This window comes from Nannospalax galili, unplaced genomic scaffold (assembly GCF_000622305.1).
Source record: "Nannospalax galili isolate Female #2095 unplaced genomic scaffold, S.galili_v1.0 scaffold188, whole genome shotgun sequence".
Lineage (NCBI taxonomy): Eukaryota > Metazoa > Chordata > Mammalia > Rodentia > Spalacidae > Nannospalax > Nannospalax galili.
The window spans coordinates 7,690,133-7,708,381 of NW_008360325.1; the positions used below are offsets into that span (position 1 = coordinate 7,690,133).

The 18,249-nt window shown below is 44.6% G+C and overlaps 1 protein-coding gene across 2 annotated transcripts in view; it reads right to left on the reverse strand.

The window, feature by feature from the left end:
- Positions 1–16,254, reverse strand: part of Papola (poly(A) polymerase alpha) — a 61,550-nt gene extending 45,296 nt beyond the window's left edge. For both annotated transcript variants that reach the window (XM_029559954.1, XM_008825651.3), the window contains exon 1: positions 16,029–16,254. In XM_029559954.1, coding sequence (XP_029415814.1) covers positions 16,029–16,036 — 8 coding nt within the window. In that variant the 5' untranslated portion in view covers positions 16,037–16,254. The remainder of the gene's footprint in view (positions 1–16,028) is intronic.
- Positions 16,255–18,249: the final 1,995 nt, after the last annotated feature.

An 18,249-nucleotide genomic window follows, 5' to 3' on the forward strand; every position in this document is an offset into this window, starting at 1 on the left:
AAGCTACTCAAGCTGGGTATGCTAGTATACTCAGTACTCAGGAGACAGACAGGATTGGCAATTCAAACCCTATCTTGGATGCACAGTTAATATCCAGTCTCAACAGAGGAAAAACAGCTATTTTGTAGCCTAAGACACTCCTCAAATGAAACTTAGCATGTGACTCAGTGAATAAAGCTCACACACAATGGGGTAAACTGTACAGACAAATCCAACATCCAACATGAAGGGAGAGTGTTCACACTAGGTTTCTTAAACATTTTGGGAAAGAAAAGTACATTTAACAACCCTACGACTGTCATGCATGTAAGTGCCATAGTAGGATGTGTATTTTACACACAACCACTGGGTTCTGCTCTCACTGCTTGGAGAGCTGTGTTTTCTTTCTCTTGTCTTCTGACACCACAGACCTAAGCACCCTGCTTGCTGCTAACTAGCCTCTGGGCTCCGAGTCCATCTTCTAATCAATGTGTCCTGGTATGGCTAAACGTCAACTTTTATTCAGACTTAGAGTAACAGGTACTGACGAAAAGTCTGACTTATCTCCTGCAGCAACTGATTCCTCTCCAATCAGCCTGCTCTTCTAGACTGCCATGCTTATTCTCAAGGCTTAGGGATCCACTTGAGCACCAAGCATTTCCTGAAAACTACTTTAAATATACTTGTTAATCTAAACATAACAGAGGTCATGATGTCTTAAGTACTGCATATTCTCATTTATCAACAGTTTTTTAAAATATTTTATTATTTCCAGACAGTTGTTAGCTGCCATGTAGGTGCTGAGAATCAAACCTGGGTTCTTTGCAAGGGCAGCCTGTGCTCTTAACTGCCGAGCCATGTCTCCAGTCCCTCATCAACAGTTATTATCAGAGTTCTTCAAAACTTATACCAAAAATGTGGTCCTCAAAAGAGCCTAAGCAAGTTAGGAGTGGTGGCACACATCTACACCCCAAGTACTCAGGAAGCAGAGGCAGGTGAGTTTGAGACCAGGCTGAGACAGGTACATAGTAACATGCTGTCTGACAGCACCCACCCCACCATGTATTTCAGTGTTATAAACTCGTAACGGTGTTTTCTTGTGTCATTCATTGTTCTTCCGAGTCAACTACAGGCCTCCATGATAAAATTATGCCGAGATTATGCATATTCATAAAGATTTGCTTTGTTTTAGTTTTGAGCCAAGACCTTGTCAAACAGCCCATGCTAAACTGAACTTGTCATCCTCCTGCCTTAGCTTCTGAATGCTGGGATTACAAAAATGTGCCACCAAGCCCAGCTCTCATCAACAGTTCTAACACTCAGTAAAGGCAGCAACCTGACAAGTAAAATGTGCAGTTCATCTCAACTAGGCTAGACCTGCAGGAGTCACATTGAATTCCTTACCAGTTTGTTCAATTTGGATCACTAGCAAAATAGGAACACCCATGCTCTGTGGCTTTAAGAATCCTGATCTTTCCCATTTGTTTTCTCCTCAAACCTTCTATTACCAACCATACATCAATACACCCACACACAGAAGGGGAGAGAGAGGAGAGAAAAGAGGGAGAGGATGAGGATGATCAAATTCAAGTGCTGGGAATGCTATCTAGCTCATCTTAGCACTGTATGAGGATATAGGCTCAGATTTACAAACTCACGCAAAGCTATTCATCCTAGAGTCAGGCATGGTGGTACACACCTCAGATTTTGAGAAGAGCCAGGAAGATCAGAAATTGAGGTTATTTCTCAACAACAAAGTAACTTCAAGGCCAGCCTGGACTACAATAAGGCCCTGCCTCAAAAAAAATTTTTTTAAAGGGGAGAAAATAGTTGTTCATCCTAATTTGAAAAAAAAAAGAGAGAATTGTCTAAGTTAGTCTCCACACTAACATCACAATGGGAAAATAATGCATATGGCAAGCTGTACTTTTTACACATACCTCAGCTCAAAATGTAGTCATTCAGCTTCCATATTAGGAGATAAGATGAAACTATGCTCATCTAATTCAAGAACGAACACATACAACACACCTGCCATGTATGCACATACACACACACACACACACACACACACACACACACACACACACACCACCTAACTCAGTAAGAACATTCATAAAGTAAAAATAGGGGCTGGGAAGATGGCTCAGCAGGTAAAAGCACTTTCTGTGCAAGCCTGCTGACCTGAGTTCAATCCCTAAGCCAGATGTGGCCATGTGCCACTTGCAATCCAGCAGACTTATGGAGAGCTGGGAGGCAACGGCCAAGAGAACTGTCAGGAAGGGCCCAGGCCAGTGGCAGAAACAAAGAGACCCGAAATCAACGAAGTGGACTGTGAAAACTGATTCCCAAAAGTTGTTACATGTGTACCATGGAGCAAGTACACACATACACACACACACACACACACACACAGTCATACTTACAAACAAATACATGTTCTAAATTCTACTATGCCTTCAATAAAAATGACCACCAGACACTCTGATTTTCCAAAATATCCCAAGCAGAAACAGGAATCATTATTGTATTTTAAATGCAGAAACTCATGTTTTTCCATCTAACATTAGAACTTATAGAGTGACAGGGCTAGAGATGTGAGCCCAGTATGTAAGAAACCCTGTGTAGAAAGGGAGCGAAGAGTGAAAGTGGGAGGAGGAAGAGAAACCCAACAGAAGCCCACCACGTCTCAGATCTACTGTTCACTTTCTAACAAAACAAAACGCAACTTCAATTTTGGACAAATTGGAACAAAAATCTCTGAAAAATAAAAACTCTGCTTTACACAGGCAGCGATGGGCTGTCTCCTAGAACTGTGCACCACACAGCATCAATCCCAAGACCGCAAAGCTCTTCTTGGCTCCTGAACACATTACAGTATCACCACCCAGAAACATTCTGACAGCTTCCTTCAGACACTATTCTACTTTCAAAAGTAAACTTTGTAGCTGGGCATCGAGGTCCACACCTTTAATCTCAGTACTCAGGAGGCAGACAGGTCAGCGAGTCAGTGAGTTCAAGGCCAGCCAGGGCTACATAGTAACACTCTTATACAAAAGCAAAACAAGAAAAACAAGTTACACATAGCACTACAACACTTAAAATATGTAACTTATTAAAATGTCTTAGTGTGCTTGGATACAGCTCAGAGGCAATGTTGGACCCTAGTCCAATTCTCAACACAGGGGAGGGGGATTTTCTCCGTAGCTTCAACTCTCAAGCACACATGCAGGCCTGGAGGCCCAGCTCAAGAAGCAGCACTTGCCCACATGTTGCCTGGGTTCATCACCAACCCTTCAAAATCAAGCTCAAAGTTTTACATGTGCTTCTCCTGAGTACCTAGCTGACTCCAACCTCATGACCTCTAGGACACTGTTTAGAACTTGGGGGTGAAAACAGCAGCCATCTAGGAAATTCTTTACTCTTTTAAAAAATAAAAGTCACTGTGATTCCTAATAACTAGTTGGAATACTCTAATTTTCTGCTACTTTTATCTTGTTTCTTCTGAGGTGCTTGACTCAGCAGCCCACAAAAGTCCTAACTCATTCCTGCCTCAGCCTCCCAAGTGTTGGGACCGCTAGTCTAGGTAGCAGCCAGGTCCTGCTGTCATTCACCTCTGATACAAACATCTCATCAACCTTGTAAGTAACTGAAAATTCTTCAAAATTTTGATACTGTGTAGAACAGGTTAAGGTCTATATACCTGTGCACATGAACCCTGTCCCCTCGGTCTTGGACAGCTAGGACTCCACACCCATGTTCTTTTCAGGTTCAGGGCATGATACAAAGTATGTTTTGAAAATTTTCTCTCCTTAGGTTAGGTGGTCTCCTTACAACATTTAAATATTTTGATCAAGGTAAAGTTTACATATGAAATAAGTTCATCTTTTTTTTAAAGTCTACCTAGCTACCTATATATACCTGTTTTGGAGAACGAGAGATAAAGAGAAACTGGCTCATCATAAATTCATGTTCCTCCTGCTTCAGCCTCCCAATAACTAGTCTTGACTCTTGGCTGCTATATTGATTACATTTTACTTGTTCTCCCTTGCCTTAACAGCCTACACACTATCCAAGCCAATCTTCCTTAAAACAGCCTGACAACAGCATTCAATACTTTGCCTACAAAGTCTGGTCTCAACTCAGAAGCAACTAATTAAGAGGCAAAAACAAGCTTCAACTCACTTATATTGCTGATTTTACCTCTGCAAATTAGTTACATTTAATGTTTTAAGAATATGGATTTAGGGGGCTGGAGAGAAGGCTCAGCAGTTGAAAGCACTGACTGCTCTTGCAGAGGACCCAGGTTCAAATCCCAGCACCCACATGGTGGCTAACAACCACCGGTAACTCCAGTTCCAGGGAATTCGATGCCTTCTTCTGACCTCCACAGGCATTGCATGCCACAGCTACATTTACACTCATGCAGAAAATACACTCATACACATAAAAATAATTTTTAAAAAGAATATGGATTTAAGCCAGGCATGGTGGTGCACGCCTTTAGTCCGTCCCTAGCACTCGGGAGGCAGAGACAGGTGGATCTTTGTAAGTTCAAGGTCAGCCTAGTCTACAAAGGCCGAGTTCCAGGCCAGCCAGGGCTACAGGGAGACCCTGTCTCAAAAATACGAGAAAAAAAAAAAAAAAGGAAAAGGAAAATGGATTGAGGGGCTGGAGAGACGGCTCAGCAGTTAAGAGCACTGACTGCTCTTGCAGAGGACCTGGGTTTGATTCCCAGCAGCTACATGGCTGCTAACAACCATTCAACCATCCTAACTCCAATTCCAGTGGAATCCGACCCACTTGTCTGACCTCTGTGGGCACTGTATAACATGGGTGCATTTACATACATGCAGGCAATACACTCATACACAAAAATAAAAATAGTAATTTTTTAAAAAAATAAAATGGATTAGCCAGGTGTGGCGGCACACGCCTGTAGCCCCAGCACTTAGGAAGCAGAGGCAGGCGGATCTCTGTGAGTTCAAGGCCAGCCTGGTCCACATAGGGAGTTCCAGGACAGCTGGGGCTACAGAGAGACCCTGTCTCAAAATAATAATAATAGTAATAATTTGGATCTGGGGACTAAGGATGTGGTTCAGTTGCTTGGTTCAATCACCAGCACCACATACACAGGATATACTGACCCACATCTTTAATCCCAGCACTTGGGGGTAGAGGCAGAAAGATCAACAGTTCAAAGTCATCCTTGAGTTCAAGGCTAGTCTGGGCTCCAAGACACTCTGCCTCCAAAAACAGAAATCAATAAAGCAACAAACCTGCCTGCTTCCTGTTCAGCATGAGGTGAGTGGCTCCCTAGCTGGACCTTCGGTCTAGTCTCAGGCCCACCCACAGCAACCCAGGCAGTTGACCAGATGACCATGGAGTGAACTCTCTGATACAGAGGACCAAAACAGGTGCTGCCTCCATTTATGAAGACTTTCTTAGACACCTGTCACTAGCAGAAAACAAACTAGCACCGCATTTTATGCAAGAAAACAGGTACTATCATCCCAGCACTGAGGAAGCAGAGGCATAATGATCACAAGAAGTTCAAGGCCAGCCTGGTCTACACTGCAAGTTTCAGGCCAGCAAGGGCTACCAAGAGACCCTGTCTTAAAAAAGAAAGGGAGTGGGGGCAGGACTCTTATGCATCTAATAGAAGATCTTGGCACACTGTATAAGAGCAGGGTGACAATATTCATCAAGTTTTAAAATTATACACCAACTTTTTTTTTGGTCTTTTTGAGACAAGGTCTCCCTATAGCCCCAGCTGGCCTGGAACTTGCTATGGAGGCTAGGTTGGCCTCGAACTCAGAGATCACCTGCCTCTGCCTCCCAAGTGCTGTAAGCGGTCTAACAACTTTTTGTCTAGCGAGCTATCAAACTAAAAAAATTTTGAAGTTGGAAGATGCAGCCTCTTCAATCTACAACACATTATAAAAACACAAAAATGCTATATAACAAGCTGGACATGGTGACTCCAGGCCTGTAATTGAAGTACTTGGGAAGCTGAGGCAGGAGAAAGGTCATGAGCTTGAAGCCATGCTATGCTATGGAGACCCTGTGGTTTAAAAAAGTCAACGCCGAGAGCACCCGACAATCCAAATTTCCGGCAACTTCAGAAGTAGAGCTGTGAAGAAATACGCTACACTGGACCACCAGGTACTCTAGAGCTACCCCCAAGGCAGGGCATGCTTAACACCCACTCCATTCGTTTGTAATTATTTCTTCTGATCTTACAGCTTCTAGAATTTGACCCTTATAGAACACACAGACAGACAGACAGACAGACACACACACACACACACACACACACCCCTCAAGGCTGCTCCCTGGAGACCTACATACAACACCATAAATAGGCTGGAAACCATCTTAAGTCCCCACCAGTGGAAGATGGGTTAATCACAGTGCATGCTTACAAAGCCGTACTATGCCATATAAAACATAGTAGTAGCTAGCTCACGTGGTAGGGTAGAAAGATACCAACATTATGTCAGGTGAAAGGCTGTACAACTTAATATAATATTTATTGAAATCTCAACAGTCTACGTAGTGAAATTTACATTATTTTCAATTACCCTAATTCTACTAATATGAATGAAGAAACAGAGAAAAAGCTTCCTAGATTCCTAGGGTCAGGATGAGACTCTAAGCATGTGACTCCATGGCCTCCTTGCTACTGTACCAATGTACATCTTTCACAATGCACCTTATATATTTCAAAGCACAGCACAGTGCAATGCACTATAATTCCAGCTACTTTAAACAGTAAGCACAAAATAAAAATTTACTATAACACAAGGCTACTGGTGGAGACATTAGGCTAAATAATCTCAGTATTTGGGAAGCTGAGACTAAAGTTGAGGGTCAGCGTGGGCTAGAGTAAGGCCCCGCCTTAAAAATCAAAACAAAAAAAGTGGCTTAGTGCATAAAGACACTTGTAACCAGCTGGGTGTGGTGGCTCATACCTTTAATCCCCAAGGCCCACCTGGTCTAAATAGCAAGTTCCAGGTCAGGTGGGGCTACAGGGAGACCCTGTCTCAAAAAGACCTAAAGAAAATAAAGCTCACCAAGTCGTCTGATCTCAGTTTAATCCTTGGGACCATAAACCAACTCCTGCAAGTTGTCCACCCATTCTATGGACATGTGTGCCCACACACACATAAAAGCAATTTTTAAAAACTTTTTAATTGGGCTGGCTAGACAGCTCAGTGGGTAAAGGCATTTGCCGCCAAGCCTGATGACCTGAGTTGGACTCCCTAGACTGACATAGTAGAAATAGAGAACCAATTACCACAAGTTGTCCTCTGACCTCTGCAAATGTGTGTATGCATGCTTGCACACAACATAAATGAATGTAAAAAAATGTGAGTCCAAGGCCAATCTGGTCTACATAGCAAGTTCCAGGCCAGCAAGAGCTATATAGTGAGACTCTGTCTTAAATGAAATATATATATCAGGGCTGGAGAGATGGCTCAGCAGTTAAAAGCACTGACTGCTCTTACTGAGAACCTGGGTTTGATTCCCAGCACCCACATGATAAGCTAACAGCCATCCGTAAACTCCAGTTCCAGGGGATCCGAGGCCTTCTTCTGACCTCTGTGGGCATTGCAGGACACAGATGCACTTACACACACGCAGGCAATACACTCACGCATATAAAGGAAAAATAAAAAAATATTTTTAAAAATATAAGCTGGGCATGGTGGCACGCACCTTTAATTCCAGCACAGGGGAGGCAGAGGCAGGTGGCTCTCTTGTGAGTTCAAGGCCAGTCTGGTCTACATAGGAAGCACCAGGCCAGTCAGCTGAGGCTATAGGGAGATCCTGTCTTAAAAGACCAAATACACACACACACACATCATGGCTATGCAGAAGGGGAAAGAGTAGGCAGCAGGTGACTAATACAAAAAGGACAACATATCCCAGTGGTATTTTCCAAAATAGTCAATATTTTAAGTGTTTTGCCACCCAATATACACAAAGCTCAGACTACTAATGAATCCTTGCCTCCCAATGTCTGAACAGGTTGTGCCCCTGCTAGCAATAGAAAATTTATAAATTTATAACAACTACCTAATTGAAAATATGTTATTTCTACAGTAAAATTGAAAGCTTAACTTTCTGGATAGGCCTTGAAAGCAATCAGATAAACTACAGTAACTTAATTAATGTAACAATTCACCACCAATTATATAAGCTGCTGTTTAAAGGCCTTGACTTTAAGCATAATGTGTCCGTTCAGGTTAAGCAGGGAAAATAAAATTTGGATGTAAAAGGAATAATCCATCTCTCAAAAGTACCTCAATATGAATTTTAAATATTAATTCTGGGGGTTGGAAAGATGGCTCAACAGACAGTACCTGCTCCTGCAGAGGAACAGAGTTCAGTTCCCAGCCACATGCTTAGCGGTTCACAACTGACTATAATTCCAGCCCCAGGGACTCTGATGCCCTCTTCCGGCCTTCCTGGGCACTCACTCTCATGTGCACAAACCCACACACCCCAATAATTCAAAATAATAAACCAAATCTTTTTAATTCCTAGCTGGAATTAGTGGCTTATCCCTATCCTTGCAACACTCAGGAGGCTGAGGCAGAAGGGCTGGCAAGAAGTTCCAGACTCTTTCACAAAGGGTTCAGTATATAACAAGAGCTTAGTGGCAAGCATCAAATCAAGATAATTTACTTGCCTACAAAGAACTTATTCAAAAGATGACTAATTGACCACTCACCATGCTCACGGTACTAAGTCATACCAAACACACTTAGAGCCCAATCACTTTCTTTTCTTTTCTTTTCGAGACAATGTCTCCCTGCAGCCCCCGCTGGCCTAAAACTTGCTAGGTAGACCAGGCTGGCCTCAAACTCATAGAGCTCTGCCTGCCTCTGCTGGGATTAAAGGCGTGTGCCACCACACCCAGCTTCAATCACTTTCTTTTTAACTTAGGTTAACTTAGGCTCAATCCTATTGCCTTAGCCTGGTAAGTGCTAAGGTTACAAACACAGGACATCGTGCCTGGCTACAATATTAAAAATGTATTAAAAGGTATACCACCCAAGCCAACAGTTAGTAAGCAGCACCAGAAGAGGCTCAAACAAATGCTGTAATAGGTTTTGCACAAGGGCAATGAAGAATGAAGTCCAAAGACAAAGCATAAATCTAGGTTAACCACAGCAGAAGGCACAAGGTATTCTACAAATTGCCACGGAGGCCAGGCTACCTTTCCTCTCTTCCTGAAGTATTTCCAACTGTTCCCCTGTGCCTTCTCTCCTGACAGCCTGAGAGAAATGAAAAGACACCCCAATTATAGTATTCCTACATCAAGTTCCCAAGGACAACTTGAAAATAAAGGAAATACAGAAAGCTTCAAGAAGTATTAAGAGTGTATCAGAATAGCCAGAGACATTAATCCAAGAACTATTGAAATGCTTTTTTGCTGAACGTGGTGTTGCACACTTTCCTTTAATCTGATCACTGGGGAGACAGAGACAGGTGGATTCCTGTGAGTTCAAGGCCAGCCTGGTCTACATAGGAAGTTCCAGACCAGCTGAGGTTATAGGGAGACCTGTCTCAAAACAATCCAAAAAAAAAAGTTTCTTGCCAGGTGTGGTAGCTTATGCCTGTAATCCCAGCATTTGGGCAGCCTGGGTTACATGAAACTCAATCTCAAAAAACTAATTAAAAACACAAAACATTGCCAGGTATTGATCCCAGTGCTTGGGAGGCAGAGGCAGGCAGATCTCTGTGAGTTGAGGCCAGCTTGGTCTACATAACAAGTTCCAGGACAGCTGGGGCTACAGGGAGACCCTGTTTCAAAAACACCAAAACAAAAACAAAAACAAAAAAAAAAAAAGTTTCTTATAACCAAAATGACTAGAATATACTTCTTAACCCTGAAACTGTAGAAACTGTCATAAATAAGATGGTTTATGGATGAAATAGAATAAACCGAAAGGCAACTCTTGACAGATGATGAAAAGAGTCTTTCCCAAACCTTTAAATTTCCACAAATGAAAATGCTATACAATGCAGGCCAGTGTATGGGAATGGCATCATCTCACGGGTTGGAAGCCCAGACTGCAAAAGGGAGCAAGAGAGCTGAGCACCAGCATTCCCCTCTGCTTCCTGACCACACCATGTGACCAGCTGCCTCAGGTTCTAGCGGTCATAGCCAGTACCACTCCTGTGCCACACCTTCCCCACCATGATAGACTGACTCTACTCTCAAACTAAACCCTTTCCTTTCTTGTTTTTAATCACAACCCCAAATCTCTGCTTTGCTTCATTCAAGTATCTACAATCACTAAAAATCCCTACTAAAAACCAGGTACTGTGTACACGCATCTATTCCTAGCTACTGAGAAGGATCACTTGGAACCCCTGAATGCCAGGCCAGCCTAGGCAACAATAAGACTTTTTTTCATTAACATGTTTTCATTAATTCTTTGAGTATTTCATACATGCATACAATGTATTTTGATGACATTCACCTCCACTCCTCTCCCCTAACTCCCCCCAGATCCAAACCTCCCCAAGATCATTCTCAAAAACAGAGATAAAAGAAAACATATCTATAAGACCCTTAGGTTCCACTGTATGTAGTATGTTACACTGCATATATTACAAGTATGTGCTAGAGTATACATAAAGTAACTTGAAGTATAAAGGTTCACACTAAACAAGCTTGAAATTTTTTCCCAATGTGGTGCTGAGGGTAATCTACCACTGAGCCACATCCCCCAGTCCATGAAAGTGAATTCTTTTTGTTTACATTGTATTTATTATAATTATCGTGTGTATTGTGTGTATAGGAGGGCATGACGGCACGTGTGGAAGGCAGAAAACTTGGTGGAGCAGATTCACTCCTTCCACCTGCTTTTTAGAGTTCCAGGGATTAAACTCAGGCTCGGGCGCTCTCTCTCTCTCTCTCTCTCTCTCTCTCTCTCTCACAGAGACAGATAAAATCTTTAAAAGGTAGAGAGCAAAAGAAGACTGCAAGCTGACTACAACAGCATGTACACACCTGCACCCACATGCACCTATACCACACACACCTTGAAATCTTAAGAGTGAGATTCTCCAAACTGGAAGTCGTTTTTGAAAGAATGTATACAACGCCTTGCTTTTAACAGAAATTCCTGCTCTTCTTCCCATGTTGTGCTTTTGTTCTTTGAAGATTATCTTGTTTTGTTGTACTTCTCTTAAAGACACTTGAAATAAAGTAAACTGAAGTTGAAGATTTACTGGAAAATAAAAATCACTATGCACACACACAAAAAAATCCTTTTTCCTCAAATTGTGCCCATCCATGGCATGGAGTGCTGGACATGGCTGGAAGTGGCCCCCACTTGAGCAGCCACAGCCACACTGCAGCCCTCAAATGCTTCCTTTTCTTTCTGGAACTCCTTTGAATTTTTCTACATTTCACTAAACACCCCAACACTTTTATGAGTCATGTCCACTAGTGTTTATTGCGCTGAAAAATTTTAAGAGAATTTAAGCATTCGTTAAAGGAACAGGAAACCCAGGACATGTTAACTCTGGAAGGAAAGGAGTGGCGAAAAAACCCTTTCTCTAAACAAGAATGGCCTGTATTTTGTGACCTAAATTCTGGCTAAACAAAGCATGGCTAAATTTTTCTATCTGTTTCTGTGTTCAATCAGCTTCAATAACTTGTTTTAAGTTGATGTACACAAAGATAACCTGGCATGCCATCCACTTTGTCATTTACAAAACATGGGGATTCCATGTAACCTCCCAGAATCAGGCTTTCACCCCATATTCTGAGAGGATCGCCGATCTCACCCAAAGCATCTGTAGCATGGGAAGCTGTCATGCTCACAACCTCAGAAATAAGCTTCCCAAAACCTAATGTCTGCTTAAAGCCCCAATATTTTACAGACCAGAATACAGCCAAATTGTTTTCCTTGACATGAAAGGTTCACTTCATTCTCAAATGTGTCTACTAAGTACTCAATATGAATACCAACATTACTTGTTGCTTCAAATAAAAGACCTTAGGTATCAAGGGTCAGGCTCATTAGAAAATTAGCATTTTTCTTTGCAGTGTTGGGGATGGAATCCAAGATTTCATTCACATTAGGCAAGGCCACCACTTAGCTAACAACACACTAGCCAAAGTTAACATTTGAAGCTTAACATCTGAACTTTTCCTTCCAGCTTTGAAAGGTGACACACACCTGTCATAATTCCAGACCCTGGAAGGCTAAGACAGGAGGTTCACTTGTTAGAGGCCAGCCTGGACTACAGCAAGACTCTGTCTCAAAAATATCAGGATTTATAAAAGTAGAAAGGAGGCTCTTCAGTGGAGGGACAACACAGAGGAGGGTGGGGACAAGACATGGTGAAGGGGAAAATACAATAGAAGTACATTATACAGATGTGAAAATGTCATGATGAAACCCACTGTTGTATACATTATATGCTAATAATAAAAGACAGAGCTGGGCCTGGTGGCGCACGCCTTTTATTCCAGCACTTGGGAGGCCAAGGCAGGCTGATCGCTGCGAGCTCAAGGACAATCTGGTCTACATAGTGAGTTCTAGGCCAGCTGGGGCTACAGGGAGACTCTGTCAAAAAAGACCAAATAAATAAATAAAAGACAGAAAAAGAACTTCTGTCTTTGAAAGAGGGTCTTACAACTACATAGCCCAAGCTGACCTCAAACTTGAAATCCACTTGATTACAGGTTCTAGTCACCCTGCATGACTTCGGCCAAGCTGCATGGGAAGTAAACAGTTACCCACATGGGGCCACCTCTACCTTGACTGCTCTAAGGTACAAGAGCACCATCACCACTGCTCTCACACCAATGGTACAAAACCTCAGAGCAAAAAGAAACAACATTTGGATGCCATGAGCTGCTGGAGCTCATGTCCCTCAGAAGGATTTTGATGGTATAAAGCACACCCGGCTCACTCTGCACCACCCTCGATTCCCTTCCTTGGGACAGCTCCCAAACTACTAGGAAAACTACTCACAGTCTCCTCTAAGGCTCACTAGGTATCTCTTCCGGCAACCTCAACAACATTGAGCATGTGGCGTGGGTACTAAGTCACTGATTCTGGGCACTTTCCTTTACATCTTTTTAATTCAAGTCTGACAGAACTCAGCTGATGAAAATAATGATTTGGCCAACAGTACAAAGCAAGAACACAGTAAAGCTTCCATAATGTACATTTCACAAACCCAGAGGTTCTCAACCAGCCAACTTTGCAACCCAGAGCACATCTGGAAAAGACTGGAGACATCTGTGTGGTTATCACCATAGGGAAGCTGCTGAGCCAGTGTTCCTGACATCTAAGTAGAGGTCAGAGAGACTGTTAAATACCCCGCCAGACAAAGGATAGCCCCCATGCAAGGAATTATGTGGCCTAGATGTCAAGAGCACTTAGATGAGAAACTCCTTTGATGGATCCTAATACTTCCAAAACTTTTACATTTCCCAACATGGTCCTTAAAACATGCCTGCATTTTCCAAATTATGTATGCAGGCGTCTACAAATTCAGACAGTGTAGACACATGATGTTTTCCAATTATTTAATCCACGCTTACAATTTTCAGGTGTCTGCTCCAAACTCTACTCATCATAACCAATTTAACAGGCACACCAAAAGTCACACTCAACACATCTAAGGAGAATTAATGGCAACGTGACACCAGAAGATGAAAATCAAGGACCAGCCTTGTGGGGTATGCTTCTCAGCTAGAAGCCTTCAGTTCAACCCAAGCAGCCCCCACAGGGGTGGGGTAGGATGAGGTGGGGGTGGTAAAGAAAGCCTATCTTCTTTAGTTTTCAGCTTTCCTGTTTTGCTTAAGAGAATTACAGAGCCTGGCCAGCAACACGTGCCTTTTAGTTCCAGTGCTGGGAGGCAGAGGTAGGCAGATCTCAGTTCAAAGACCAGTCTGGTCTACATAGCAGGCCGGCCACCTGAGGCTACAGGGCTAAAGAGGGCTAGCTAAAAAACCGGTCTTAGACTGAAAATCCCAAAAGAAACACTGAAAAGCAGCATCTGCATGTCACTCTCCTGCCTCCTTCACTTTATACATCTGAACTGAGTCACAAAGACTGAAAAAATTAAGGTCTGTAACTGGAAATTTCCTTTTTAACCTTGAGTGTTCCTGCTCATCTCTGTACTGTTCCAAGTAAAAATGGGAATGTATACCTTCCTTACACTTTTATTCCCAAGGAGACAGTTACTTAACATTTCTAAATTGAAGCCTTTCCCTTAGGTTGCACATCTTTCGAGTTTTTCACTGTGTATCAGAAGTCTCTTTCCAAAAACAAACAACAAAGCTAGTGTGGTGACATGCCTTCAATCCTACTTCCAGATTAGGGAGGCAGAGACAGGGGAATCCTGCGGGGGAGGTAGGGCACAGCAACAAGACACCAGGGACCTGAAAGGACATCAACTAATACAAGGTTATCATCACATGACAACACCCTACCCAAGTTTTATCTGAATCTCAATGAACTGAAAAATGTCAAAAGCACTCTCCTAGTGCTTTTTCCTACTCCAAGAATGAACCAATTAACAAGGACCTTGCAATCTTAAATCTGTGCACTACAGTTAATTAAGCCTAACAAATGTTATTACGGAAAAAAAAAAATTGACAGGCTTCCTAAGGAAACAGGGTGAGGTGAAGTGAGGCATGGGGAGCCTATCTTCACATTATCATGTTCAATTCCAGAGATGTTATGAGGCTGTTAACACCTACTGTGTATTGTGCAAAACCGATCATAGGTGCAAAAAACAAATTATTTTTAAACAAGATCTTCATCTTGGATTTAACTTAAGCAAAACTTTGTCAACTACAAGCTTTCTTTCAGGGATTATAAAGATGAACGAAACTCAAAAGGGTTAAGACTTCTACACTTCAGGGGCTGGAGAAATGGCTCAACAGCTAAGAACACTGCTCTTGTATAAGACCCAGGTTCTAATCCCAGCACCCACATGGCAGCTAACAACGGTCCATAACTCCAGTCCCAGGGGATCCGACAGCCTCTTCTGTCCTCCTCGGGCATTGCACGACACGGGTGCACTTACCTACATGCAGGCAATACACACATAAACAAAAAAAAGACTCCTACACTTCAGTCTCAAACATGGAAGACACAGAGTCCTCAGCCTCTGCCCCCATGTAGGTAAGCAAAATACAAGCTCTGCAGCTACTTTCTGATCCCAACAACGGGCTTTCTTAGGAGTACGGGGAGGAGAGGAAGCATTTAAAATAAAACCCACAAGGTAAAAGAAAGTGTGCAAAACAGACTTAACGGGATCAGAAGGCCCCAAGGAACTAGCTTGAAGCCTACGCCATGAAACACAGAAGTGACTAGTTTGCTGGGGGCGGTAGGAGCCCTGGGGGCCGCGTCGCAACAATGCAGGGAGGAGGCCGGCCAGGAGTGCTCCGGGTCCGGATCGGGGTCGGGGAGGACCACGGCCAGGAGGGATCCGGATCCGAGCCGAGGAGAACAGCCAGGAGGGATCCGGGTCCAGGTCAGGGAGGACAGCCAAGTGGGATCGGGGTCCGAGAGAATACCCAGGAATGACCAGGAACGGCCAGGAGGGATCGGGATCCGGGTCGGGGAGAACAGTCAGGAGGGGTCCCAGTGGGGGTCGGGGAGGAGGGCGGCCAGGAGGGATCAGGATCCGGGTCTGGGTCGGGGAGGAAGACGGCCAGGAGGGATCGGGGTCGGGTCCGGGAGGACGGCCGGGAGTACTCGGGGTCCGAGCCAGGGAGGCCGCAGGGCCCTGTGCACCAGCCAGTCCTCTCCCGGGCTCCGCCGCGGGAAGCGGAAGTGGGGAGACCCGGGCGCACGCCGAGGAAGCGGGCCTGCAGCTCCCGGCGCTGGCGGAGGCTTTGTTCCGCGGAGCTCCGAGGGGACGTGGGTCTTCGCAGCGCGCAATCCCGCGATTCCGCGGGTAAGGCCGTGGCCCCGGCCGGCCCTCGCTGCTCGCCGCGCGCCTCCCCCGCCCGCCCGCCAGAGGCCCGGCGCGCCGCACTCCACACCACTTACAACGGCATCGTCTCCGGCGCCGGCACCGCCCAGTCACTTCCCCCCGGCGACCACCGCCGCTGCCGCCCTGAGCATGATCCACCGAGGCGGGAGGGACGCGGAGGCCTGCCTCAGCCCTGGGACTAACCCAGTCCGGCACGCGCGCCCCGCCGCTTTAAGTGCTTCTCCTCCTTCCCCTTCGTCCTAACATGGCGCCGGAGCGCTACCACAGCAACGTTCTAGAACTGCTGACGTCGCCACGCACGCCGCGTGCGTGCGCCTGCGCAATAGCCTCCTGGCGTCTCGTGGCCTCATGGGAAATGTAGTTCTGGGCCCGCAGCGGGCCAGCGATTTCCACGTTGATTTCAGGCTTCCGAGGTGGTGGGTGGGAATGGTGTGAGAGGCTTCGAGCGACAGGCCAACGTTTCCTCGCGTGGGGACGCTGTAGTGGCCGATGAGGGTAAGGAAGCGTAGGCGGCCATGAGAGGGGCCTCCCTGGTGGGCTGGGTGCGCTCTGAAGCCGGTCCTCCCAGACGCCGAGGGGGCGCGGCCACCACGTGCTGCAGACGCTCAGGCTGCCGGGGACCTTGCGGCATCCTGGCTAACTGTTCAGCCGCTTCGTGAGAGCAGGGCCATCCTGACAGCTCTGTGAGGACCTAAATGTGATGGTGCCCGAAGAGGTGCCCAGCTCAGAGCCTGCCTGAAGTGTGGCCGTGGGCTCCGTGTTGCCCTGTGATGTGTTCCTGATGCCGGTGCCCAGGCTTAGCGAGAATTTACTAAATGAGCAAGTGTTCAGGACCGAGATGACGGGTTCTGGAACACGAGCTAATTTGACTTTAAAAAAAAAAAAAATTTATTTGTTATTTTCATTTTATGTGTATGAGTGTTATGCCTGCATGTAGGTAAGTTCACCCGTGTCGTGCAATGCCCGCGGGAGGTCAGAAGACGCTGCCGGATCCCCTGGGACTGGAGTTACGGACAGTTGTTATCTCCCATTGGGTGCTGGGATTCCGCAAGAACAGTGTACTTAACCGCTGGGCCATCTCTCCAGCCCCCATAATTTGATTTCTTAACCGTGCATAGCCACAAACTCGCAATATAGCATAGGCTGGTCCTGAACTTCAGATCCTCCTGTCTCCACCTCCTGACTGCTGGGATTCTAGTTAGAGACATGGCTTTGTCTCTGCCCTTGAGAGTTCTGAGATGGCTCAGTGGTTAAGAACACAAGCTGCTCTTATAGAGGACCTGGGTTGGGTTCCCAAGCATCCACATGACAGCTAACGATCATCCATAACTGGGTCCAGGGGATCTCGTGCCCTCTTCTGGCCTCTGTAGGCATTGCACACACGTGGTACACTTACATACATGCAGGCAAACAAATACACATAAAATAAAAATTAAAATTTTTAATTAAAAGAGGAAAGCCACACAATAAGCTCATGAACAGACAAGGGAATGACAGATTGTGCTAAGAACTATGAATCAAAAGAAATCAGGTGATGGGGTTGGGGGCAATTTCCGATAGGGTGAGGTGATCAGGCACACAAAACCTTCCAGAGGAGCTGGCCTTTGAGCTCAGACGTGACACTGCTCTGAAAGTTGGATTTTTGGTGAACAGTGGAATCACTGAAAGTTTTAAATTTTGTTTTGTTTTGTTTGGGCACATCTTTTTTTTTTTTAATTAGAAGAAGCATTTCATTACAACAACATTAACCTATTCAATAACATTTTTCTGAGCTAGGGTACATCTCTTTCAAAATTGGCTGTACATTTTTAGGTTTACAGAGGAATTATTACGCTTGTACAATCTTTTACTGATTATAAACTCTACAAGACATAAAATTAAATGAGGTTTTAATGTTTAGAAAAGATCTCCACTTCGTTGTTAAAATACAGTTTCATACAGAAAAATTCATTTTAAGGCAACTGACATTGAGACGTTTTCACATGCATTTCTAATCTCTATATATATGACTATTACTGGTCACAGTCACTTACTTTCTGAGTTCCGTGGCATCTGAGTATGAATATAAACTCGTCAGATAAACAGCCTTCTTCTCCCTCTAGAGCCTCCATACTCTGTCATCCCTGCCAATGTCCACTGTGTTGTCAGGACCCCCATCTATTGCCCCCATCTGTCCTTCTGATAAATCTAGTCAGCCAGAGGTCCCTGTTCCAGGAGGATCAGCTGTTCCTCATCTACAGCAATCCATTGTCAGTATTCCTTTGGATAGAATTGGGG